At 45.8% G+C, this 22,919-nt stretch overlaps 9 protein-coding genes across 9 annotated transcripts; 3 read left to right on the forward strand and 6 right to left on the reverse strand.

Moving 5' to 3' along the window:
* Positions 1 to 241: 241 nt before the first annotated feature.
* On the reverse strand, positions 242 to 1,023 carry PEX2_042330 (uncharacterized protein; the record flags this gene model as incomplete). The annotated part of the gene is made up of 3 exons (XM_016741508.1): positions 242 to 536; positions 595 to 839; positions 889 to 1,023. The coding sequence occupies 3 exons, from the start codon at positions 1,021 to 1,023 to the stop codon at positions 242 to 244; spliced, it is 675 nt and encodes a 224-aa protein (XP_016603518.1).
* Positions 1,024 to 2,426: 1,403 nt separating this feature from the next.
* Positions 2,427 to 3,428, reverse strand: PEX2_042340 (Glycosyl transferase, family 8; the record flags this gene model as incomplete). The annotated part of the gene is made up of 4 exons (XM_016741509.1): positions 2,427 to 2,618; positions 2,685 to 3,050; positions 3,104 to 3,198; positions 3,248 to 3,428. 4 exons carry the CDS (start codon positions 3,426 to 3,428, stop codon positions 2,427 to 2,429), a joined length of 834 nt encoding a protein of 277 aa, XP_016603519.1.
* A 1,623-nt stretch (positions 3,429 to 5,051) lies between these two features.
* Positions 5,052 to 6,641, forward strand: PEX2_042350 (Peptidase aspartic; the record flags this gene model as incomplete). Its single annotated transcript, XM_016741510.1, has 1 exon — positions 5,052 to 6,641. The coding sequence occupies one exon, from the start codon at positions 5,052 to 5,054 to the stop codon at positions 6,639 to 6,641; it is 1,590 nt and encodes a 529-aa protein (XP_016603520.1).
* A 3,231-nt stretch (positions 6,642 to 9,872) lies between these two features.
* mfsA (glucose-inactivated glycerol proton symporter STL1) lies at positions 9,873 to 11,498 on the forward strand (the record flags this gene model as incomplete). Its single annotated transcript, XM_016741511.1, has 1 exon — positions 9,873 to 11,498. The coding sequence occupies one exon, from the start codon at positions 9,873 to 9,875 to the stop codon at positions 11,496 to 11,498; it is 1,626 nt and encodes a 541-aa protein (XP_016603521.1).
* Positions 11,499 to 12,321: 823 nt separating this feature from the next.
* Positions 12,322 to 12,778, reverse strand: PEX2_042370 (uncharacterized protein; the record flags this gene model as incomplete). Its single annotated transcript, XM_016741512.1, has 2 exons — positions 12,322 to 12,551; positions 12,604 to 12,778. 2 exons carry the CDS (start codon positions 12,776 to 12,778, stop codon positions 12,322 to 12,324), a joined length of 405 nt encoding a protein of 134 aa, XP_016603522.1.
* A 984-nt stretch (positions 12,779 to 13,762) lies between these two features.
* Positions 13,763 to 14,597, reverse strand: PEX2_042380 (type 1 glutamine amidotransferase; the record flags this gene model as incomplete). Its single annotated transcript, XM_016741513.1, has 3 exons — positions 13,763 to 14,047; positions 14,106 to 14,174; positions 14,232 to 14,597. The coding sequence occupies 3 exons, from the start codon at positions 14,595 to 14,597 to the stop codon at positions 13,763 to 13,765; spliced, it is 720 nt and encodes a 239-aa protein (XP_016603523.1).
* Positions 14,598 to 15,910: 1,313 nt separating this feature from the next.
* PEX2_042390 (uncharacterized protein) lies at positions 15,911 to 18,414 on the forward strand (the record flags this gene model as incomplete). Its single annotated transcript, XM_016741514.1, has 3 exons — positions 15,911 to 16,020; positions 16,077 to 16,169; positions 16,221 to 18,414. 3 exons carry the CDS (start codon positions 15,911 to 15,913, stop codon positions 18,412 to 18,414), a joined length of 2,397 nt encoding a protein of 798 aa, XP_016603524.1.
* Positions 18,415 to 18,588: 174 nt separating this feature from the next.
* On the reverse strand, positions 18,589 to 18,981 carry PEX2_042400 (uncharacterized protein; the record flags this gene model as incomplete). The annotated part of the gene is made up of 1 exon (XM_016741515.1): positions 18,589 to 18,981. The coding sequence occupies one exon, from the start codon at positions 18,979 to 18,981 to the stop codon at positions 18,589 to 18,591; it is 393 nt and encodes a 130-aa protein (XP_016603525.1).
* A 1,033-nt stretch (positions 18,982 to 20,014) lies between these two features.
* On the reverse strand, positions 20,015 to 21,223 carry PEX2_042410 (zinc-dependent alcohol dehydrogenase; the record flags this gene model as incomplete). Its single annotated transcript, XM_016741516.1, has 3 exons — positions 20,015 to 20,593; positions 20,654 to 21,103; positions 21,173 to 21,223. The coding sequence occupies 3 exons, from the start codon at positions 21,221 to 21,223 to the stop codon at positions 20,015 to 20,017; spliced, it is 1,080 nt and encodes a 359-aa protein (XP_016603526.1).
* Between the last annotated feature and the right edge of the window lie 1,696 nt (positions 21,224 to 22,919).

The raw sequence follows: 22,919 nt of genomic DNA on the forward strand, positions 1-22,919 counted from the left end.
CTCAACAGCCCGACAAAGAACCGAGTATACCGCATGTTGACCAGGATCCGGTCAAGGCCTAGACATATCAACAAGAACACACTATCCCATTTCAAATCCGCCATTCCAAAGCATGCGCGCGATCGAACCCGTCGATTCGCTTACTTTCAAAGTCATAAGATCAGGCCCTTGAACTCCACACATTTGGGAGGTGATATAAACCGACCTTTGTATCCCTATCAATTCTTGGTGTTTGAAGGCTTCAGTTATTGATCACGATGCCAGTAGTCTGCTTACCCTCCACGGCCAAGGAGCTCTCAGGTAGCAACGGCTGGGACTCGATATCATCAGTGTACAAAACCTGGAGACTATCACCCGAGACAGAAGGTCTTTCCTGTTCCGCCGCAGTGACGTCGATATCCGGGTTTTGAGTCATAGTGGCATCCGCGGATTGGTCACAGGCTGGGCAAAGGGTGTAATTAATACGGCGGGCTTTGAGTATGGGCTTTATCCATTGATGGAAGGAACCTTGAGCAAAGGTGCGCAAATATAACAAACTAGGAAGATTAGTATACTTGAAAGACCAGATGATATTCAATTGCTGAGCCGACTTACCTTAGGAGGAGGCATGAAAGGTTGGAGTAGACCTGTGGAATACCACGGGCAAGCTTGTAGTTTTGGCGATCTCCCCATGCGCCGATCTCCTGAGAACTAAGAATGATGATGCCGGAAATGTATACGCCGAGCAAGAGTAGGGCGACCAAGCTATCAGTAGCGATTTCGAGGAGCGAATGAGATTGGCTTCCTGATTTGCGATACCTGGAGAGCATAAATACAGGTGTGGTGCCGGAAATCGTGATCTTCGAATTGTTAGATGGTAGTCTATCATAGGAGGAGAGTGAGACTCACTGCAATGAGCTCGATCCATGCTTGAGGGCTATGACACGTCGCAAAGACGGCGGCAAGCGCGCACGGCCACGAAATCACCGAGAGTAAGACTTGTGTCTTGCGAGCTTTAGAGAGCGGGTGTTTGGATGAACACATTCTTTGACACATTTTCACTTTTCACTTTGATGTTTCTTTTCTTGGCTTTACAGTGTAAGAACTAAGTCTGAGGTTTGTGGAGATCCAGAAGCCAAGGTTCTTATTTATTAAGCAACTTGACGGGCCGGACCCTGCCAAGCCAAAAATGGGGCGAAACAACACTGTTGCCTTATTTAATTAGTCTGCCTAGAGAGATCTACGCTGTCATGTACAAACAAGTAAAAATAGACGTGGATCATTAATGGGCTGTCTCAATTAGCACTATTTGTTTAGGCTAGCTCTAGGTTACCCCGGGAGACTATCAACAACCAACATCCTCCATTTGCAATTATTTTCAAGGATTAGTGAACCCCATTCAGTCAATGGACCCCATTTTCTTTTTTCGCACAAATTCTAGAAGAATTCACCAAGTTCTCAATAAAAGTTCCCAAGAGAACCAACCTCATCATGTTTCTTCACAAACTCCTTAACATCGTCTTCAACACCGAATAGACCTGCAGTGAGAAATTCCAGCCCGCAAAAAGATGACTTGGGTATTCGAATTCTCCCACGATCCGATCTTCCTCTCAAGCGACGGAAACCAGTACAATCAATCGAGCTTTTTGGCTTCATACTAGTGGATATCGAAGAGGATTTTATCACAAGATCCAAATTCCGCTTTGGGTGACTGTAGCCAACGCGTCAGGTTCGAAACGCGGGTTGAATTCCAATGAGGCCTCATTGATCATTCGAATTTCCAAGTCTTTCTGCACTTGCATAAGTCGTGGATGTTGGATTTGGCTCAAGAAACGTGTGATCAATTCCCGATGAACCGAATGCCACTGATACTTCCGCGGCTTTGAATCCAGCAACTGGAACAAGAATTTGACCTCCGATTTCCTTCAATCAGTGTGAAGCAGGCATGCAAAAAAGCGGAATGCTATCACAAAGCGACTGTCATATTTGCACAGTTTAATGCATGATTCCAGTACCGTGGGGTTCTTCACCAAATATCGCGCGGCGAAGAATTCCTGAAAGGTCTGGCGGAGAAAGCGGAACACAGGCCCGCCATTAATCTCCTCGCGATGCAGGAATCATTACTTTAGTAACAATATTTGTCCTCCTTCGGGATCTGCATGAGGCGCAGACCTTGGGCTCATCGAACTGACTCTCTGCTCGCGCAAAGGGTGGCTGTTTTGTATGTTGGCACAATTTACCGAAACAAACCAGCAAAGTATGAGCGGTCAATATGAGCAAATGTTGGAACGAGAGTATTGGAAGCACCGAGGCATGCAGAGTTACTGCGCGGCCCTCTAGGAGAGTTGGGATGGGATTCGTGGTAATCGCAAAATGGCGTTGAAAGGAATTTAGCGTGTCATGAAGTTTCTTTTTGGAGGGCAGTGCCACATATATCCTGTTCAGATTCAGTAAACTTGATATGAAATCGAGTTGAAGCTAGGAGGGGCTTGGGGTACATTTCGTCTGGCCATGAAGTCCTTGTATATCCCTAACCAGATTTCCCGTAGACGGCAGTCATCTCGTTGACCAGTTACAGGATCGACTTCACAAGGAGGTTGCGTTCTTTTGATGACATCATGAGTAGCCGCAATCCATGGCTACCTGGGGGTCAGCGTATGCGAAACGAAAAGCATTGGAGGTTACCAAAAGTTAGTATGACATACCTTAGGAACTGGCCAGTCGGAGAAATGTAAATATTTAGCGTCTTGGAGGATTTTCTCAGCATCCCACAATTCGTCTACATTGCCCAGATAGGCTTCATGATTATTGGAGCGGAACTCTCCAGTCAAAAGAGTATAAGGACGGTGAGGTACGACGAGTGCACTGTCGCCATATAACTTGTTCATAATCTCCATGTCGTCTACGTCAGACGTTGCGCTAGAAACTTCATCCATTACACGACTGAACTCGGCTGTGGACGGTTGGATGAGCATTAGTCCAGATGTAAAGACTTGATCCTTCGGATCTAACCAGTAGGCCCGTGGCATGGCGACAGAGCTAGGTGGGAGCAGGAACAGCTCGTCCATAGACTTTGTGCACGTTAGTATACAATGAAAAGGAAAGCCAAGATTGATCTTCGCACCTGCAGAAGGGTTGCATCTGAATCCAAGTTAAGAACCCGCTCATATTCTGTATGATTAAAAGCCAGCAACTTTGTGTAGCTCGATGACCACGGTGCTATGCAAACTCTTAGTTGGGAGCTTTGTAATGAATTGGGATGACTTACCACCTCCCCCCCCCTTCCTCATTACTGCGACTGGCTTGAGTTTGACTGCATATTTGTCCCTTGCAAAGCGAAGTAAACGAGCTTCAGGTGAACTATCGTCCTCAGACAAGAGGAAATCGTGTGGGTACATCAACAAGCGATCGGCTTTGCTTCCAAGGCGTTGAAGAGCCTCGAAAATCATGAGCGAGTTGCACAGATAAGACCTGTCGGTAGCATATTGGGTGTATGCAAATCGAGACCAGTTTAACTTGCTTCATGGATAGACCGTAAAAGTAAGAATTAGAATCGCCCAGAGGAGTTGGGTTGCTTGGAAGTCGCAATAATGTCGCAACCCCGAATAGAGTGAACAAAACTATGAACATAGAGCGATATAATCTCCGAGATATTTTGGCCATACTTAACATGGTCGCTTGCGAAAATTAATAGCTTCCCATCTGCAGGGAATATTCCTAAATTCCACGTAACTGTCGAAGAAACTTGTGTACTATGTCTTTTCGTAGCTGTTAGTCCATATCAAAATGCATGGAAGAGGGCAATGAAAAGTGTAGTTGACGAAATGAGGGCTCTTCATAACAGAGGATGATTCCCTCAGCTGGCTGCCATTACCCCAGGGGCAACACCAGCAGATTCTAAGGTTGCAATAGGCGGTCATAAATGGGTGGTTAAGCGCTGTCTGTGCATGAGCTGAGACACGCTAAAATATATGGCAGCTCCTGATTAGCCATGGAGCGCCTTAACTGTGGAGTGTTTTGGTCCGTGCTCAAATCTATCACACCTGAGCGCTAATATATAAATCGGATATGGAGATCAATTATTAGACACATCTATACTTAGATATCCGGCACATGGGCTATCAATTTCATCTAAAGGTCAGCGTGTTGATTTTGAACAACCCCCCCCCAGTTAACCATTAACTATCGTTTGTTGAGGCCGTAGACATTTTGACAATCTTTCCATTATGCGTGTATAGCTTTGAATCATTCGTTAGTACTGGAGAAATTCGTATGTTTATATTAGATGGGGACTATGTATCTGACCTGATTGGCCCTTGAACAGCCCATCTGCTGTTTGCTATGTCTGTTAGTGCGTTCCTGCGCAATTTCCATGATTAGGACTCATATGGCTAAAAAACACCAACTAATTTACTAGGGGCGCTTAGCCGCTGGGATGTTGGCCTTTCCTAGGTCATGGTTCCTTGGTGGCTACCTATCCATATTTTATGTACTGCCAGTTCGGTGTTCGGATATTCATCGTCCCAAGTTCATCTTTTTGAAAAATTCTCCGAGTCAAAACTCCATTTATGATCTTAAGATATTATGAGTTGACAGTAAAAAGTGAATAAAACCCGATATTTACTTTGCTTGATACTTGGATCTTAGCCTTGCGGCCTTCATTGCTCACTGAATTGCGTCCGGTTCTCATCGGTCTTCAAACTTCGATAAGTTCGTCCCTTCAGTTGCGAATTCCAGTTAGTCCCTTCACGTGGAACACCGTTATAATATATTTTGTTAAGAAAGAATTGCTAACGATATTTTTCCTTAGGGATGAGAGGTCTACAACAATGTGTTCTCACCCTTTGGATCCTTTACCTCGATAATGTTCTCTGTTTTGGTCCCCGAGAGATGACCTGGTCTGATGAAAAATTTGGCCCTGATGGACCTTGGCAAGCGGTTACTGTGTCTATAGGAAGTAACTACTCCGAACTTGTTGTCCCTTCATCGGTAGTAGCGTTATACCCGGGAGGTAGTTGGGAAAGTAAAATCTTACTTTCTTCCATATGTGACAACAAATCTCTCTCATCTGTATGCTATGGGAACACAGCAGGCCTTTTGATAGCGACATATCAGTCACTTTGGATAATGACTCGATTTCATTGCCCCCATATGGAACATGGGGTTACCTGGACTGGGGGTATGCGGACGCAGTTCCTCTTTATGCCAAAGCAAGACGAGGAACGGACTGGATAACCATTGACGGTGTTAATGTTCCCGATGTCGACTTGATCACCATATCTGCTGGATGGCAAACTTACCCTGGTGGACAAGCGTATCCTTTGCAGGTTGGGGCCCTTTCTCTTGGAGGTCCAGATATCAATCAAACATTTGGAGATTCGATAAAAATCAACACGACCTTCATCACCAGCTACCTCTACGACCAGGAGGGGTCCACAAACATACCATCATATTCCTATGGAATGCATATTGGTTCCGCATCTTTGGGAATCCCTGGTTCACTTCTTCTGGGAGGATATGATCAGAATAGAGTGATGGGAGACGTTTCTGCCCAGTCATTTGCAAGTGGAAGCTTTCCGATTGAAATGTACGATATGAGTATTGGAGTGGCAGAAGGTGGATCGCCTTGGAATTACTCCAACAAAACAGGTCTCTTGGCGCAGGGAAATTCCTCCTTGGATTCCGGTCTCAAGATTATTGTGGACCCAGTCAGTCCATACATATATCTGCCTAAAAGCTCATGTGATGCGATAGCCGCTGAGTTGCCCGTCACATACCACCCTGGTTATGGCCTCTATTTTTGGAACACATCCGACTCGCAGTACGACAAAATTGCGACCTCCCCAAGTCATTTGGCGTTCACGTTTAGCAAGAACAGCCTCAATAACGAGGATATCACGATCAAGGTCCCCTTCGCTCTCCTGAATCTTACACTAGAGGCCCCGCTTGTGAAGATGCCAACGCAATACTTCCCATGCATGGCCACCAATAGCACCCCTGCTCTGGGTCGCGCTTTTCTTCAAGCAGCATTTGTCGGCGTTAATTGGCTTGGTGGGAAGTGGTTTTTGGCTCAAGCACATGGACCAGATGGCTCTTTCATTGTCAATACCGTGACAATAGGCGACAACAAATCCACCATTTCGGGGTCTTCCAACAGTTGGAAAGATACCTGGAAGAACACCTTGAAATTGATACCCACAGATTCCAACTCGAACACGACCAAGACGGATACCGGAACTACTAACAGCAAGGGTCTCTCCACGATTGTCAAGATCGGCATCATCGTTAGTAGTACTGTAGGCAGCGTTTTGATAATTGCCCTTTCTTGTGGGCTCTGCATTCGCCACCGTCGCCGGCAAGAGAAATCACTCAATCGAGATCAGAACAGTGCAACCAAGGGGCCATTTGACACATCGTCTTCAGCGCATCAATTCAACTACGTGGAAGCTCCAGATAATAAATGGAACCCACTATATGAATTGCACCACAGCAACCAAATATACGAGATGCGCTCGGAGAGAGGTCCTTTTTATGAGTTGAACTCAGACAAAGGTCCTATTGTTGAAATCGACTATAAAAAGGTAGTTCAGCATGGCCTCTTCGAGCTGCCAGAGCGGACGTCTGTCTTGGTGTCTAACTTTATCGGAAAGCTGCCATCATAATACTTCATGAATACCTTTTATGTCCTAAGCAGTTTATTCATTATGCCTGTGCGCATTTTATCGCTATTGTATGCTCATCTGCCATGTATAATAGAACTAATATGAACAAGCTTCTTGTTGAGATCTCCTGATCCTCTTTGTCAGGACTGGCAGCTACAAATAGCTTCCTCTCCTTCTTCTTTTCCCCTCAGGCGCAGTTTTAGCAGCTTCAATGCAGTCTTGCCTGCTCTCTCTTCTCCTGCTCTTTCATCACTTCTGCCTGAGATTCTCGAATATGGAAGTTCCCGCAAACGTGATGGAATCTTAATTTGTGATTTCATTGAAATAGCCGTGCTAGGCGTAGGCACCATGGGAGTGCCGATCTTTCGTAGTTGATTCCGATGTTTATCAACATTCGCGGCATTCAGGAAATTATAGCTGCTCGGCTGCTCTCAGAATAAGAACAAAGGGACTTAGTGTAAAGCCTGAGTGATAAACTTACTTTTTGTGTCGCAAATAAATAATTCTGCAAGCCTTCCCCCAGGAACTATCGGGAATGACACCAATCAGCTAATAAGTAGCCCATCTTGTGGCGGCGATGGTGAAAGTGGAAATTGATGGCCATTGGGTTGGTGAGGGGTGAGATGCTCTTAGAAGATGTTAGGGGCTCATTTTAAGCTGCGAGAGTAAAAGCCATCTAATTTTCATTCCGTGAACTATGCGATGGCCACTACTCATCCCGAGCCTTTGCATGTTTTTATAGTCGGCATGAGCTCTGATTCTGCAGGGCATAGGTGCCTTGCTGTTAGTGAGGTTCTCGCAACAAAGTGTTCAATCCGATCTAACTCCTGCTTACACGCAGCCATCACCCTCTTAATGACGACTCAAGCATGTGGCCTGCTGGCCCTCAGTTTTAGACATAGCATTGAAACTCGACTGTGAAAAGTTCGATTGTCAGATCTGCCGCTGCGGACTATCGAATAAGACTCGGCTGAACCGAAGACGAGAAAGTCGTCACCGACGCCCTGGTATGGCTCATGGCAGCCGTTGTGATATGATACCGCGACGCAAAATGCCAATGGACATCGCCTCGCTCACCATTCGGTGAAATCGTGTTCGGAAACAACTTGATTATCGCGCGTACTGACGGGTATTTGATAAGAGAGGTATTATTGTGCTTGTTTCACCTGACCTCAACGTATATCAGATAATTGATTGAAGCAAGTTGGGCGACTGGGTCTGATCTCTTTGTCCTCGAACCCCTTCGTTCTGTTTAAACTAGTACATCATATGTAGAAAGTTTCGCGACACTAGGGATTAAAATAGTAATACAGTCGTAGCGACCGGACTCGAATTATAAGGAACTCTCAGATTGTTTACCTTCGCCAATATTGTGCCTGTCCTAATGTGCCCCCATGCGTGGTTTAAAGAGTCCTCCCTGTCACCCTACAACATATGTATTTGACATTTCTTACCCTCCGGCCATGATCTCATGATGAATTTTACTATTAATCTGGATCGCCAAGCTGCTAAGCTCCTCTATTTATTTATTATATGTGGACTACAAAGGAATTTGAAAAAATGATAGAGCAGAAAGCTAGGTTTGATTTGAACAAATTGTAGAGTTCGTAGGACAATGTTATCGCTCCGCACGAATCGAACTAGACAAAAGTTAAGTTCGACTCGGTTTGAATAAAAACCGAAGTAAGGATCGGCATCAATTCGAATTCAAGATAGATTCTAATTGGCTTTCGAACTTTCACGGGTAAAGGGACACGGAGTGGAGCGGCTGAAACCAGCGTAACCTTGGAAATTGCTTGAGAAGTTTGATTACTCGCGCCAAGAATGACGTGGGTGTACCGCCGAGACATTGGAAAGTCTAGCGAGCCCTCATGTCATCCCGAGGTCACTAACCTTGGAACATATGTTATGGTTGTAACCTTGGTTTGCTTCTGAAAGCGTAGTTTTCGACATTGCTTGTCCTTAGTTTGGTTGTTTTCATCTACCAATGTTTTCTTGTGGTAAACAAATTAATCGAATGGCACTGGGCAGCTTATAGATCCTCAGATGGGATTCGGCTGTCTATGGAAATCTGATTCTAGACAGGTCATATACTCACGCGATAATACTAATCCTATAACTACAATGTACTATGCGTGATTAAAATGGGGGCGGGATTGAGATTTTACACTTGGCGTGGGGAGAAGACAAAAGCCAAGACCTGGGATTTTAAGCACTACCAAGAAGTCATCTTGGTATGTATATATGTAGCTCGGATGTATGTACCGGTTAGGAAAGGACTGACCCCAGGATGACCCCCCAGAGACCTATGAACCATGACTGAATGACCGCTCCCCGGAAAGAATTGGGTTAATATATATTCATAGAAATAATGATACTAATGCATGCATATGACAGGACACGGCGATACCGAGTCAGTCCCGATGACACGTGCTACTTAATCCCACACCGCCGTTGTCGGAAAGCCGGGCTTGAGACAAAAAGGGATTTGAGCCAGATTGTGCCGGTCCGTGTGCCTTGTGCCGCGCCGCGAAGGATTTGATTGTCGGGGCCCCGTGGGTATCTTTGGCCCCGAGCTTGGTACACAGGGCAACCTTTGTCCAGGGCCCATTTGAGAAACTTGGCGAAAAATTTCGACGTCATGTGGGGGCAAGAATAACTTGGCGAAAAGTTTTCGACGTCACGTTCGTGCGGAGAGGCCTTGGCGACTTGAGCTAGCTATACCCTAGCAGTATAATGTGAGTATGCTGAATATGCATACTATGAGAAAGATAGGAGAGTAAAATCAACCGCATAGTGGGAAGCATGATAGGATTCAATAATAGCGGAAATCCTACCCTATGCTAGATCTGTGCTGGACATTGGAAATCGGCCGGGCGGCCTCTAAATTAGTCATCCGTACCTAGATACGTGGATCCGCCAAGCGCCCCGCCAATTACCCCCGCCAATTACCCCTCGCCAAGCGCCCCCGCCAAGCGCCAAGGTAAAAGATTCCCGCGCTTCTCTCCGCTTCGGGAACTGCCTCGCCTTCGCTGGACTTTCCGGTTCGGGGTCTGACCGAGGTTGCAGTATAAGTCCGATATTGAAGTTACGTTATTGCGGTACATCTGCCATGGAGGTCTTTTGCTATAAGACCACCAATTCAGTCCACTTTCCCTACTAGTTTTTCCCCAAGTTTCTCTTACCCCACCTCCCCAAACTGACGGCTTTTGCTTTGTTCATACCGTCAACATGTGGACGACCACCAGCGGCTTGAGTGGTCGGTCACTCCGGCTGAGCATCACCATCGCCGCTGTCATGGGTTTCTCGCTCTTCGGCTACAACCAGGGCATGATGGCCGGCCTCCTTAACGGTGACGAGTTTGTAAACTCCTTCCCAATCATCAGACTGCCCGAGGACGCAACTCCCGCGCAAGAACACTACATCAATGTCATCCGTGGTGCTATCACATCTTGCTATGAGCTTGGCTGTTTCTTTGGCGCCTTGTTCTCCATGTTCTTCGGTGACAAACTCGGCCGTACTACCCTGATCTTCATCGGCGCTAATGTCCTGATTGTTGGTGCCTTGATCACAACGGTCTGCTTCACTGGTAAATGGGAAGTCGGTCAGTTTGTTATCGGCCGTGTTGTATCAGGTATTGGAAATGGCATGAACACGGCCACAATCCCGGTCTGGCAATCAGAATGCTCCGGCGCGCACAACCGTGGCTTCCTGGTCTGTTTTGAAGGTGCTATGATTGCTGGTGGCACGTTTATTGCCTACTGGGTAGTTTTTGGTCTCTCACACGCCGCGGATACCGTCCAGTGGCGATTCCCTATTGCGCTCCAGATCTTCTTTGCTTTGACTGTGGGTCTCGGTGCCTTGCTGCTCCCGGATTCTCCCTCGTGGTTTGTAAATAGAGGACATGACAAGGAGGCCTGCGAAGTTCTCGCTAAGCTCAATGGTACCACTCCTGACTCTGATAAAACACTTCACGACTTCAACGTCTTGAAGACGGACGTGGAATCCTCAAAGAACTCACAGTCAAGCTGGAAGGCAGTATTCACCTTCGGAAAGACCCAGGAATTCCAGCGCCTTCTCATTGGTTGTTCCGGCCAATTCTTCCAGCAGTTCACCGGCTGTAACGCCGCTATTTACTACTCAACGCTACTGTTCCAGGAAAACCTGCATATGGAAAAGAACCTATCTCTTATCATGGGCGGAGTGTTCGCTACCGTCTACGCCATTGCAACCATCCCATCTTTCTTCATGATTGAAAGAGTTGGCCGTCGCAACCTATACTTGATTGGTTTCCTGGGCCAGGGACTCAGCTTTGTCATCACCTTCGCTTGTTTGATCAAGGAAAACGAGCAGAACGCTAAGGGTGCTGCCGTTGGAATCTTCCTCTTCATCACCTTCTTTGCATTCACTCTATTGCCGCTGCCCTGGATCTACCCGCCCGAGATCAACCCCCTCCGTACCCGTACTGTCGGTGCGGCGGCGTCGACCTGCACCAACTGGATCTGCAACTTTGCCGTTGTCATGTTCACCCCGCTGTTCGCTAGCCAGAGTCCATGGGGCGTGTACCTCTTCTTTGCCCTGTTCAACTTCCTCGGTTTGATCTTTGGCTTCTTCTTCTATGTTGAGACAGCCGGTCGCGATCTTGAGGAGATTGACATCATCTACGCCAAAGCCCACGTCGAGGGCAAGATGGCGTGGAGGGTCGCCCAAGACATGCCCAAGCTCAATTTCGAGGAGATGGTCCAGCAGTCTCGTGACCTGGGCTTGGATACCAACGATCATGTCGCACATGAGAAGAGCGAGCTCGGCCTCGGCAGCGACAGTGGCCAGGAGATCGAGGAGGTTCGGGAGAAATAGTAGCACACTTTTTGGACGTGCTATAGCTGTGCTATAGCTGTGGTTGAAGGTGACGATGATATTTGAAACTTGATGTTGTATAATGTCTTTTTTAACGTTTTGTTCATTGTTTATTTCTGTTCTTGTGGATATCTCAATATCCTGGCGATAGAACTGATGGCAGTGCTTCCGGCGCATATATATATCCAACGCAAGGAAGGGATGTTCTTTTATATTTCAATCTGTTTTTCTGATTTGCTGGCACTTTAACCCTGCTCAATAGATGAATAATAACATTCATGACTAGTCCTGAAAATTAATTGGTAATTAGCAGCGACTTCATACTTGATCGCCATTGTTCTCTATCGTGAGCCATCTCACTTAACGTTCAAGCTGAATGCTTTGCTAGCCCTGATCAAGGACAGCTCAACACGCACACTACACTCCAACCCTAGCTGAACACTCTACAGCCCGAATAATTAACGCGGACAGCAAAACATGTGCTTTATGAACATATCGACTATAGATAACATGGTCTCCATATACTCACGAGAGACAATGGCATCATTGAAGAAAATCAATAATACCGTGGAGGTGGGTCAAGAAATAGAGCAAACTACGATATTTGGACAAATCCCTGATTATACATAGAAAGGTCCTTTGCACAAAGTATGCTTTGTTTTGCTATCATTACATGCGTCTCAATATACCAGCCAAACAGACGTCACAAGACCGCAAACGCGTTTGACTGTTTTTGTATGTTCAATACTCTGCAAGTGTGTTATATATCTCGGGCTGGAGTATACAATTCCACATGTCCACCTCCAACCAAGCTCCCCAGATTTTACACAAACACCACGGTGTACGCCTGGATCTTCCATTCTCCGTCCGTTTCCACAAAAGAGATCTCAGCTCCCCACTTTCCCTCGTGGAAACGGCCGTCTTGGAATTGATACTCGGTTGAGCCTTTCACCATTACGTCGTGAGTCCCTTTTCCGAGCACATAGACTTTCCGAGGCTTGTGGTTTCGCCATTGGACATTATCCCATGATCTTTGGATCATTTCTTGAATTTCTGGTCTTATGTTAAAAGCTTTCATGGGATGGATTAAGAACCAATAACTTACCATCCCGTCCATTAGAAATTTTGCCATTCCTCAATATTTTGGCGGTGGTCGTGAAGCACTCAACCCATTGTTGAGTACACTCCCGCTTGTCAGAAGTGTCCATGAGATGCTCGAGGACTTCGCGAAGGTGTTTGGGGAAGAGCTCTTCATCGTACAAAAGGTCGAGGACAGCCATTTTAGAGGTCAAGGCGTGTGTGATTTTTGCGTGGGGTATAGAAGAAGGAACCCGAGTGATGATGCGTTTGTATTGTCAGGTTGGTATGTGTTCCTTTTATCTGTTTAACGATCTTGATGTAAAAATCACCGGGTCTTCATTATTACTGTGGAGAAGAAAACAGTACTCCATTGATGCCGTGGAGAATAAAGAGAGTGCTCAGACCTTCATTTATCATGTGGAGAACATTGTTGAACTAGGAGAGGGGAATATAGATAACGATGGATTTGCATTGAGGAAATTGTGGCTATCTCGATATGCCCACCTTGGTCTAACCAAGAAAGTGAAGGTCCCTAATGATACGGATACAGCTGGGAGTTCGAGCTTGGCATCCTGGTAATTTCCATCCAGTATGGGCTTTACCGCGGCGTTTAATCTACGTGAAACTACTTGTTACGACAACGGATATAGATAATGACTTGCTATAATTTAGATTCAATACTAACTTGCTACTGATTGTCGTACAACTTTGTTATTTGGCCGCGTGAGGTTGCGGCGCAGTGGCCATCGGTTCAGCAGTTGGTGACATTTAAAGCGTGTTTCAATTTAACCATACACCGATGAATGCCTTCGTCAAGACCTTGGGGGTCGACATTATTCAAATATTACATAAAATTGCTGTAGCACTATTAGAGTTTCAATATGATACATAGTATGCTCTTTCCGTATATTGAAGTGCCTTTAGACAATTGTGACATAGAAGGCTGACGTACCAGTTTGTGTACGAATAATTGAAGAGGGAAATTTACAAGATGATGGAATGACAAAGGAAAATGAATACTGATATCCCGATGAACTAAGCGATAGATGAAAAGGAATGTAGAGGTTGGTTTCTTATACAGCCTAGATACTTGAAAGTTAGACAAACTCGAGAGGCAAAAAGCATGCAAGTCTACTGAGGTGCTCAGACGAGATACACGGGCATTCACGATATAAATTTCACAGCTAGCTCCGAGCCCAGATGGCAATCCGCTCAAAGAGGGCGTCTCCGTCATGAGGCCTTTTAACGCTTTCAAATATTTCACCAAGCTCCTCCTTGCTGAGGCCCGAGGTGAAAGCGCCTGTGTCTGCGTCCAGGATTTCCTTGGCCATATCGCCTATCATCTCGGGATGCCCTTGGAAGGTAAGGACATTATGCGCGTCAGACAGAAGAATTTCGTTTTCCGTTGCTAGTGGAATATATCCAGGAGGAGCAATAGTCACTACCCTCTTATGGAACTTGTGGATTGCCTGTGTCGCTATTGTAAGCCTAAAGCCCAATGCATCAAACAACCACACTTTGACTCACGATATTTTCCTTATCTAGTCCAAAAAAGGATTTTCCCTCTTGTGTCGTGGCAATATTTTGGACACCAACCTATGAAATTTGCCATCAGCGTTGCTTGGTTTTAGTGAACCGGCTAAATATACTCACAACTCGCTCTGTCTTAACGGTTCCAATCTTTCCACCAAGTGCACGCGCGACTACTTGATGGCCCCAGCAAATTCCCAAAATCTTTGTTTTCGGGTGGTCTCTGGTCGTTGTGTTGATAAATTGGAAAGTATCTTCAACCCATGGATCCACTTGCTCCTGGGTTAGATTGAAAGTTCCCCCTGTCAAAATGATCAAATTATAGTCTTGGGCGTTTGGAAATGGTGTTCCCTCAATAGGATGGAAAAGGTCAATTGCTGCACCAGGGAAAAGTCCCTCGATGGTGCGATACCATGAGTCAACTATGTCTTGGACCCATTTCTCGCCGGAGACATAATTTCTGCATAGAGCAACTTTGAATTGAGTCATTCTCGTCGTGGTGGTTTGCGACCAAAGGAAATCGAGATGTGGATTTTAAGTGCCGTATTGAGATATTAAAAAAGAGAAATAGAGTTTCTTTATATGGAAAAAATGATAATCAGAGGGATTAGTACCAAATTGGACAAGGTATGGAGTAGATAAATTGGTGGAGTAGTAATTCCCGTTGGAGAACTAATGCCCAAACGACAATTATTGCAGTTGATTGGACATTGGAGAGGCAGTGATAGGAGTGAGTTATCAGTTCAAATCACCCAATCTTTGGAAATATTACACCTTACCTTGACAACCTTGGAGGCCTGGTCGGAAACTCCTGCCCATAAATGGAGATAGAGCCCATCCCCTATCTAAACTAATTCCTCCAATTTTCCGAACTCGGTTAGCAATCCTTATACATTCGCTTTGTTTCTAGGCTTCCTGTATTACGCAACGAGTCAAATCGGATATATTGTGCGTGTTAGGTCCACAAATTCTATGCCGAGTGACTTTTATCGTGGAGATTCGTGCATCCACCTGTAGACGTGGGCAGTAGGCCAGACAAGGTGTACTAGCATCACTTTAGTATCACTAGACGAAGTTTATAATACCACGTATATAATATTCCGCATGGAAATATAAATATATAATAAGGTCGAGACTGGACTCAAATATATCAGACAATAAATACTACTATCAGTTTTATTTCCGCAAGCATTCCATGAGTTTTGACTACAAGTGGCTCGTTGGCTAGCCGGACAATGACTCCCGATATTGAGTATTCTTTGTCGCGTCCTAGCGTAGGCTCCGCATAGTGAATAGAACATAATAAAGTCTAATTTTGAAGTAAGGAAAAAAAAAAGAAATGATTGTAAGAGATCCAAGATGTGATAAGAGACACGTGATTGGTTCGGATATTCAAGGGTTCCCCGCCTCCTGATCAACCTTGAGTTATCTACGGAGTAGAAATGTAGATACATACACATATGTATCCAGAGAGTGGACATATACATATCTAGCCACAGGAATTGCTTCAATCTGTTCAAATCAAAACCCATTGCCTCGTCCAAAATTCATGATGCCTCGTGGAAGACCCAAGGTTCTTGTGTCACCGTGCAGGTTCTGCAAAATGCAGTTCAAGCGAGTGGAACATCTGCAGCGACATGAACGCATTCGTGGGTTTTACTTTTATCTCATAGTCTCTCTTGCTTGGCTTACAAGCTCCAGATACTCAGGAGAAGCCATTTGCTTGTGACTGTGGAAAGAATTTTTATAGACGGTAATTCAAAAATTTCTTGAGAGGATTGTATGCTTTTATCTCACTATAAATGCCTAGGGATCTTCTCATGCGCCATCGTCGACTTGACCATCATGAATCAATTGTCGAACCATGCACGGTAAATCTCAACCAAAAGGACGCGACAGTGACAGAAGCCAGGTAGGTCATCTATCACTTGCGTGGAACTTGCGCTTACTTACCAAATCAATCACTAGTACAGCGGCCGAAAACCTCGATCCAAACTCATCACCCGTGGAGACAAGAACGATGAATTTCAACCAAAACGACACGCCCGAGACAGAAGAAAGGTAAACTATATATCGCCTACTTGAGATGCGTACTAACTCGTCCATCCTCAGACTGGCCCCATCCCTTGACACGTCACAATCTTCTCCAACGCTACTTCTACCGGTCACTGAACCAGCGGAGGATTGCTCGGTCATTCCAAGTGCTTCTGTTCCTGAGCTACCCTTCGAACACTCACATTACACTGGGCTCATGTCTCATGATCCAATATCCAACTTTGATTTCAACTCTACCTATGAGTTTGAGATGATGTGGAACAATAGCAACGACATTGCTGATTTTTTACCTGCAACATTTTTTGACACCGATTTTTCATTGTCTGATATCTGGCAGACAGATAACATTAGACTGAATAACTCGATGGCACCGGTTTCTCACACTGAGACAAGCATACAACACTCGATTCCCAGCAACTCAGATGGATCCCTGTCTTTTATTTCGCTTCCATCTCGGCTCCCTCCTTTAGAGCCAGACTCACTCTCATCGCGCAACGAGAGACTACCTCACAACGAGTTAAACTCACCGACAGGTGTTGACCATGCTACAGACACGGAAACTCCATTGCCATGGGTCATTTCTGCACTTGCATATGACCGAATTGCTGCTGGTATCCGAAAATACGAAAACATTTTGCCCGCCGGGTTTCTCATTCCGTCGAGACATACCATTTCCCGATACATTTCGGGATATTTCCGAGGCTTTCATGAGCATTTTCCTTTCATCCATCCCCCAACTCTCAAAATGGACAAGATATCACCGGAGCTTCTCCTTGCGATGGTTGCGATGGGTGCATTTTGTCGGGTCGAGAAGAGGAAGGGGTATAAGCTATACTTGGCCTCTAAAGCGATCATCTTGCATCAACTTGAAAAGCGTACTCGGCTATCTCTTGCTGGTCTTGCAAGGGGCTTATCCAATACTCCGAGCAATAGGAGTTCTGGATCAAATCCCGCCAATATTGATGGCCGTGAAAGGTATGATCCCCGCTATTCTCCTAGCAAAACGACCACTTCTCCATTGGGGCTACAAACACTACAATCCCTCGTCATTTTAATAGCAATGGCGATGTGGGCTGATATGCCAGCGGTGCAAGATGCTTTGTCAATGGGAAGCCAGCTTGCGATGCTTACCCGAGAAGCCGGGTTAGGACAGGGAGACGAGATAATTGGAAGATGCGCTTGGTCAGATTGGATCAATCGAGAAGAGCGTCGACGCACTCTTTTCGTTTCTTATATCCTTCTAAACCTCTGCAGTATCTCCTTTGATGTGCCCCCTTTGATCCTGAACCAAGAAATTCGCCTTTCGCTCCCCCACTGTAACACAGAGTGGGTGAACACATCTGCGGCCGAATGGCAGTACACAAGGGAAACATACGGTCACACCGAGCGACAGTTCCAGTCAACGCTCGCGGACATGATGACAGGAACAGACGTCCACCATGAAGAGCCACTTTCTGCTCTTGGAAATTATGCCTTGATAAATGCCTTGATCCAAAGCATATACTTTGAGCGACAAAGCACGACTAGCCACACGATCCGTCTGGATATTGTGAAGAAATTCGAATCTGCTCTCCAGGCATGGCAAAGATCTTGGGAAGCAACCCTGGAAACTTCACTTGACCCTGAATCCCCTCGGGGACCTCTCGGATTCAACTCGGCTGCCTTGTTGAGACTCGCATATCTCCGCCTCAATGCGAACCTCGGCCCATGTCGAAACCTATTATCGCAGGACCCACAATCCATCGCCCTTATTTTCACAAACAACTCACCTCCATTATTTACACGCTCTTTACATGTGGACCGGGCTGTCCTTCAATGCATCCACGCGCTCAGTATTCCAGTGCGGGTAGGCGTCGCCTTTGCTGCGTGTACACAGTCGGTGAATGGGAGTATCCAACATCCCCTCTGTACGTTAGAATGTGCCATTCTACTCAGTCGGTGGCTGGGTATTATTTCCGATGCGATAGAGAAGTCAGGGCTGGAGTCCCTACGAGAAGATGAACGAAAGCTGCTGGGAATGATTGCCAGCCTCATAAGAGAAACGGATTGGGCAGATACACTGGAGAGTAACGAGGCGGATAGTTACTGTATCCGTCGAATGGCAGCGACTGTTGTGAGACTGTGGGCCGAAACATTCCAAGGTGTGCATATATTTGAAATCGTTCGGGTCATTGGGGAAACACTGTCGATCGTGGCAGAAATTCTTGAGAGAAGGCTAGAGCCACAAGAGAAACCTACTTTTATAGGTTGAATCGACAAGGTGGAATGATAGAATATGTACAATGGCTTGATTCCAACAAAGAGGCGTAATAATTGCACCCAGTCCAAAAAAAACAGTAAATCTTCATATCCTATTACAGGACCTGTCGCTTTCCAGTGATAGTCGACCAAAGCTGGTGCATAAACGAGATATCTCAACATTGCTTCATGCGTACTTGTGGAAGACCTTTGCGATAACCTGCCATTGACCATCGATCTTAATGAGAGTGAGGAAGTCGGTGTAGTCGGCACCCGAGGCGTCACTTTCCATGTCAATGCGGACGACGGCGGTGGTTTGAGTGATTGCAAGTACATCATTGCGAGTCTTGATGTTGGGGGCGCTTCCATTGTCACGAACAAAGGTGTAGAGGTTGCCAATGGGTCCAGCTAGCATATCGGGCTTAGGAGGGTTGATAAAACCGTACATAACGGCGTCTTTGTGGAATGCCTGGGCGACGGCATCAGAACTACCTGAGCGCAGACCCTCAGTGTATTTGTTAGCTGTCTGGATGACGGCATCGAACTCGGCGGTAGGAACGGTCTTGATGTTGGCGGCCATTTTCTAGATTTGGAGGTTAGAGAGAGGTCTCGGATCACGGGTCACGGAAGAGCGACGTACGAATGATATAGAGAAGTAGATTCGATTGCACAAAAAGGATTCAAGTGTTGCTGTTAGGATGAATTCTGGTTCTTGAACGAGGTCAACTTCGGATTTTATATTGCTAGAATGGCTAATTATCTCTCCAACTGGCGACAGCTGGCCGTTTGGAGGATGCACTAGATCCGCATGAACATTTTTAGGGACCTGTTTATTCCACTCCACGTAGATAGAGGTGGGGAGATATTTACACCTATGAGGACATGATAATAACTAATTTACGCTCTATGCACCTACCTACCTAGTGGAAACTATTGAACGGTGAGTACCCGGGCCGACCTCGGGATTATAGACCTAATTACGTCATTAATACCCCTAGGCGCATCTATCGTGAACTCAAATGTTCGGACTATTAGTATTTCCACACACCGAGATCCACATTATTCCCTCCAACATTCAGGGGCTACCCCCACAACCACAACCTCCAACTATGTACGGAGTACATCTTGCCTATCGCAAGTTTTTTTTCCATTGGCCACACAAGCCGAGATCCTAAGCCTAGTTTATCAAAGCGTCAACCGAGTACTGACCGCTTTATGCGTGGATGTGAACGGAAAGGGAGACACTGAAGGCACTGGTACCTTTCCACCGAGTCATTGAACTGTAGTGTTTTGATTCTAGTATTTTATTAGCAAACAATTTAGCTATGTCCTCTCCTAGTTTGAGAATATGTAGCACTGGGATATGAGCCGTGCTAATTATATGGGAGGTCTCATTTGTCTAGGTACCCAGCCTCCTAAACGGGACGGCTTATGATGGCTTATAATGAAAAAAGAATATTCTTGCATGAGAGGCACTACGGGCACACTGTTTTATTTGGGGCACACTCTGTTGCTAACCCGATTGAGCTATTTTCTCTTCTAGGATTTACAAAACCGCTGATTGGGGGTTCATTCAGCCGACACCCAATTTATTCCATCAAGCAATCCGCTCGCTAAATTTTGATGACCAGCCTTCCAGTAAATGAATATGTAGCAGCCCTCTCAGGAATATCCTCTCCCTCCTCTAGAGTAAGGATGGTCAGATGGCTGACAACTCCATTGTCAACCACCGCTTTGATCATTTTCTTAGCTTCATCAACAGGGCAATGCAAGGATCCCTTCACGACAATTTCTCGGAATACGAGATTGAATGCATCGAATTTGAAACCAGATTCTGGGAGACCAAGAACGACACAGACGCCCCTAGGCTGAAGGCGATGTAAAGCCCAGTCACTGGCCGAAACATCATCAGTGCAGACCACAGCACCATTCAACCCAATACCATCCGTAAACTCAGAGATCTGTTGGATGGCCTCATGGCTATTGAAATTTATTGTAATATCGGGTCTGAGATTGGCGGGGACCTCGGATGCAAGCTTCAAACCAACATCACGGTTGTCTATAGCGACAACCCGCAACCCTCGAGCTTTGGCAAACTGTATAGCGAGAACCCCAAGCCCGCCGATCCCAACAATGGCCACCGAACTTCCCTTCTCCAACCCGGTTTCCTTGATCGCATTCCATACGGTGGCCTGCATGATTCTCGTCAGTGAACATGTTCCCATACGCATATACTAAAGGGAGGGACGTACACCAGCACACATTAGTGGCGCCGCCTGTTCAAAAGACAGCTCATTTGGCAAGCGGACAAGTGCATAGTGCGAGGCGACCATATACTCCGCAAATCCGCCGTCGGCTTTCAGAATACCGCTCATGGTTTTGTTCTCGCAATAGCGGGCATCAAGAGAGCTGTACGTCTTCATCCGCCATCTGCATCCATTGCAGGTATTGCATGGCTCCCTAAAATTGACTACACCAACGCGGTCATCTACCTTCCAATCGCCCGGTACATCAGAGCCGAGTTTTACAACCGTACCCGCAGGCTCGTGTGAACCGGTGAAAGGCAGCTGCGTTCCGTATACACCTTGATAGACCTGGTAATCTGTGTGGCAAAATCCCGCCGCAGCCACGCGGATGAGGAGCTCTCCTGGACCAGGAGTGGGGACTGGAACATCGGTGCGAAGTTGGTAGTTCTCATTGTACTGGTTGATTGTCAGCTTGGTTTCTGATTGAAGATTATTATGTGCCTGGAGATGGAGAATCAGGCATACATTGATCAGCCTCAGCGCCTTCATGGTCGCAGGGATACGTTTCTGGGCCATAGTTGTAAATAAGTCCCAAATGTTGAATGTACAAATTAATGAAAGGCAGTGAAAAGCCCCGAAGATGAAACCAAGAACACCTCGGGATGACCTTGAAATGATTATTTAGTTGCCAACCTACTCCAGGGAGAGCTGTATGAGGCTCCACATTAGCCCCACCCTGGAGTCGAAATTCTCCAAAGCTGCGTGGATTTTTACCTCCACACAAATTGCAACGACAAGATTTACAGTATTTGGGAGTTTAAGTGGGAAATTTTACCCAAGGCTTGATATTAACTTGAACCTATTTTGGATAGAGATACGTGACAAAAAAATACATTGAGGCTATATTTTCCCTTTCAACTCAACATCCTTTTTGTATTCATTCGGGGAAAAGTAGTACAGTGAAAACACATGATGCTGTTGGGGTTTCAAGAATAGCCGATCAAGAAATAAGAAGCTACATAAGAGCAAAACTGCGACTAATACTAGGGCTCGATGCTTAAAACTCCAGCCGCCCATAGGAGAGAGATCCCATCCTTTAAGTTCTTCATTTGCATACATATGTGCCATAGTTGTTAATACGTTGAGATTTAGGCAAGAATTCTATTTTAGTATATATGTAGTAGTAGGTTGCGGCGAAGGGATCATTTTTCAGTCAAGTTTGGTGTCCGATATGCGTTTCTGACCCCCAATCCATATACCCGTCGAATTCAGCCAACCTCCATAGGTCAGAGTTCACTCCAATTCAAACAGTGAGCTTCGCCATTTTTTCCTGTCATTTGAAGCATATATATCTGGTAGGTAGTAGGAGGTTGGTCGACAAACTTTGCCCCAACAGCACGGTCTTCCTATCGAGGGGACTAGTCCCCTCCCCTTCCGAGAGAGCCAAGATATCAAGGGGCATGGTTTTTACGTAAAAATAGGAAGCCTAGTGTAATTAGCTACGGCAAGATAGTAGTACTGGTATATTATTGAAGTCTGGATTAATCAGAGGTCAAGGGTCTGAGGAATGGATCAACTAGCCGAAGCGAGAAGTTTCCGCGGGGTAATCTCGGCATGAAGTACTGATATACACCCATGAAGTAAAAGGATGGTAGTAATAGATGTTGTATCTTTATCAGTGGCAAATAATAGGTCAACTCGCTGAATGCTTCGGAAAGATAGGCCTGCCAAGAGAGAGTTGCTGCCAGGTGATGTTTGGCTAGACTGAAGGGCTACGCGGATAGATGGGCTCCATTCGATATCACTATGCTGTATTGAGAGGGGTTCAAGGAATAAATGGAAAAAAAGAAAACCTATCTAAGCTAGTTTATGGGGAACTACCCCACCTGGCTAGTTTGCCGTAAGTACTACTTACTCTGGGTCTTTTTCGGGGGGTAATCAACAGCCGACGAGCGATAGATACAGAATAAAGAGTCGATTGGCTTTATCAAGCTAATTTATCGATTACTCAAAGCTATTGAATGGACCTAAGTCCTAAGTGAACGAGCTAGTCGGATTGCATATGATTGGCTGGGGACGCTTGTGGCTTGAACAGCTCGAGACCTTCTAAGGTTCTGTGAATTGAGAAGAACAATCGCGATAAGGATTATCTCTTAACACCTCCAATATCGCAAAGCCCAGAACTCTGACTTCTTTTCGTCTCCAAATCTGATTGTTAAAAGTGTAAGATAGGGCCACCTATAACCACTCTTTGAATTTGACATTGTCTCCA

Source organism: Penicillium expansum, assembly GCF_000769745.1.
Source record: "Penicillium expansum strain MD-8 chromosome Unknown contig143, whole genome shotgun sequence".
Classification (NCBI taxonomy): Eukaryota; Fungi; Ascomycota; class Eurotiomycetes; order Eurotiales; family Aspergillaceae; genus Penicillium; species Penicillium expansum.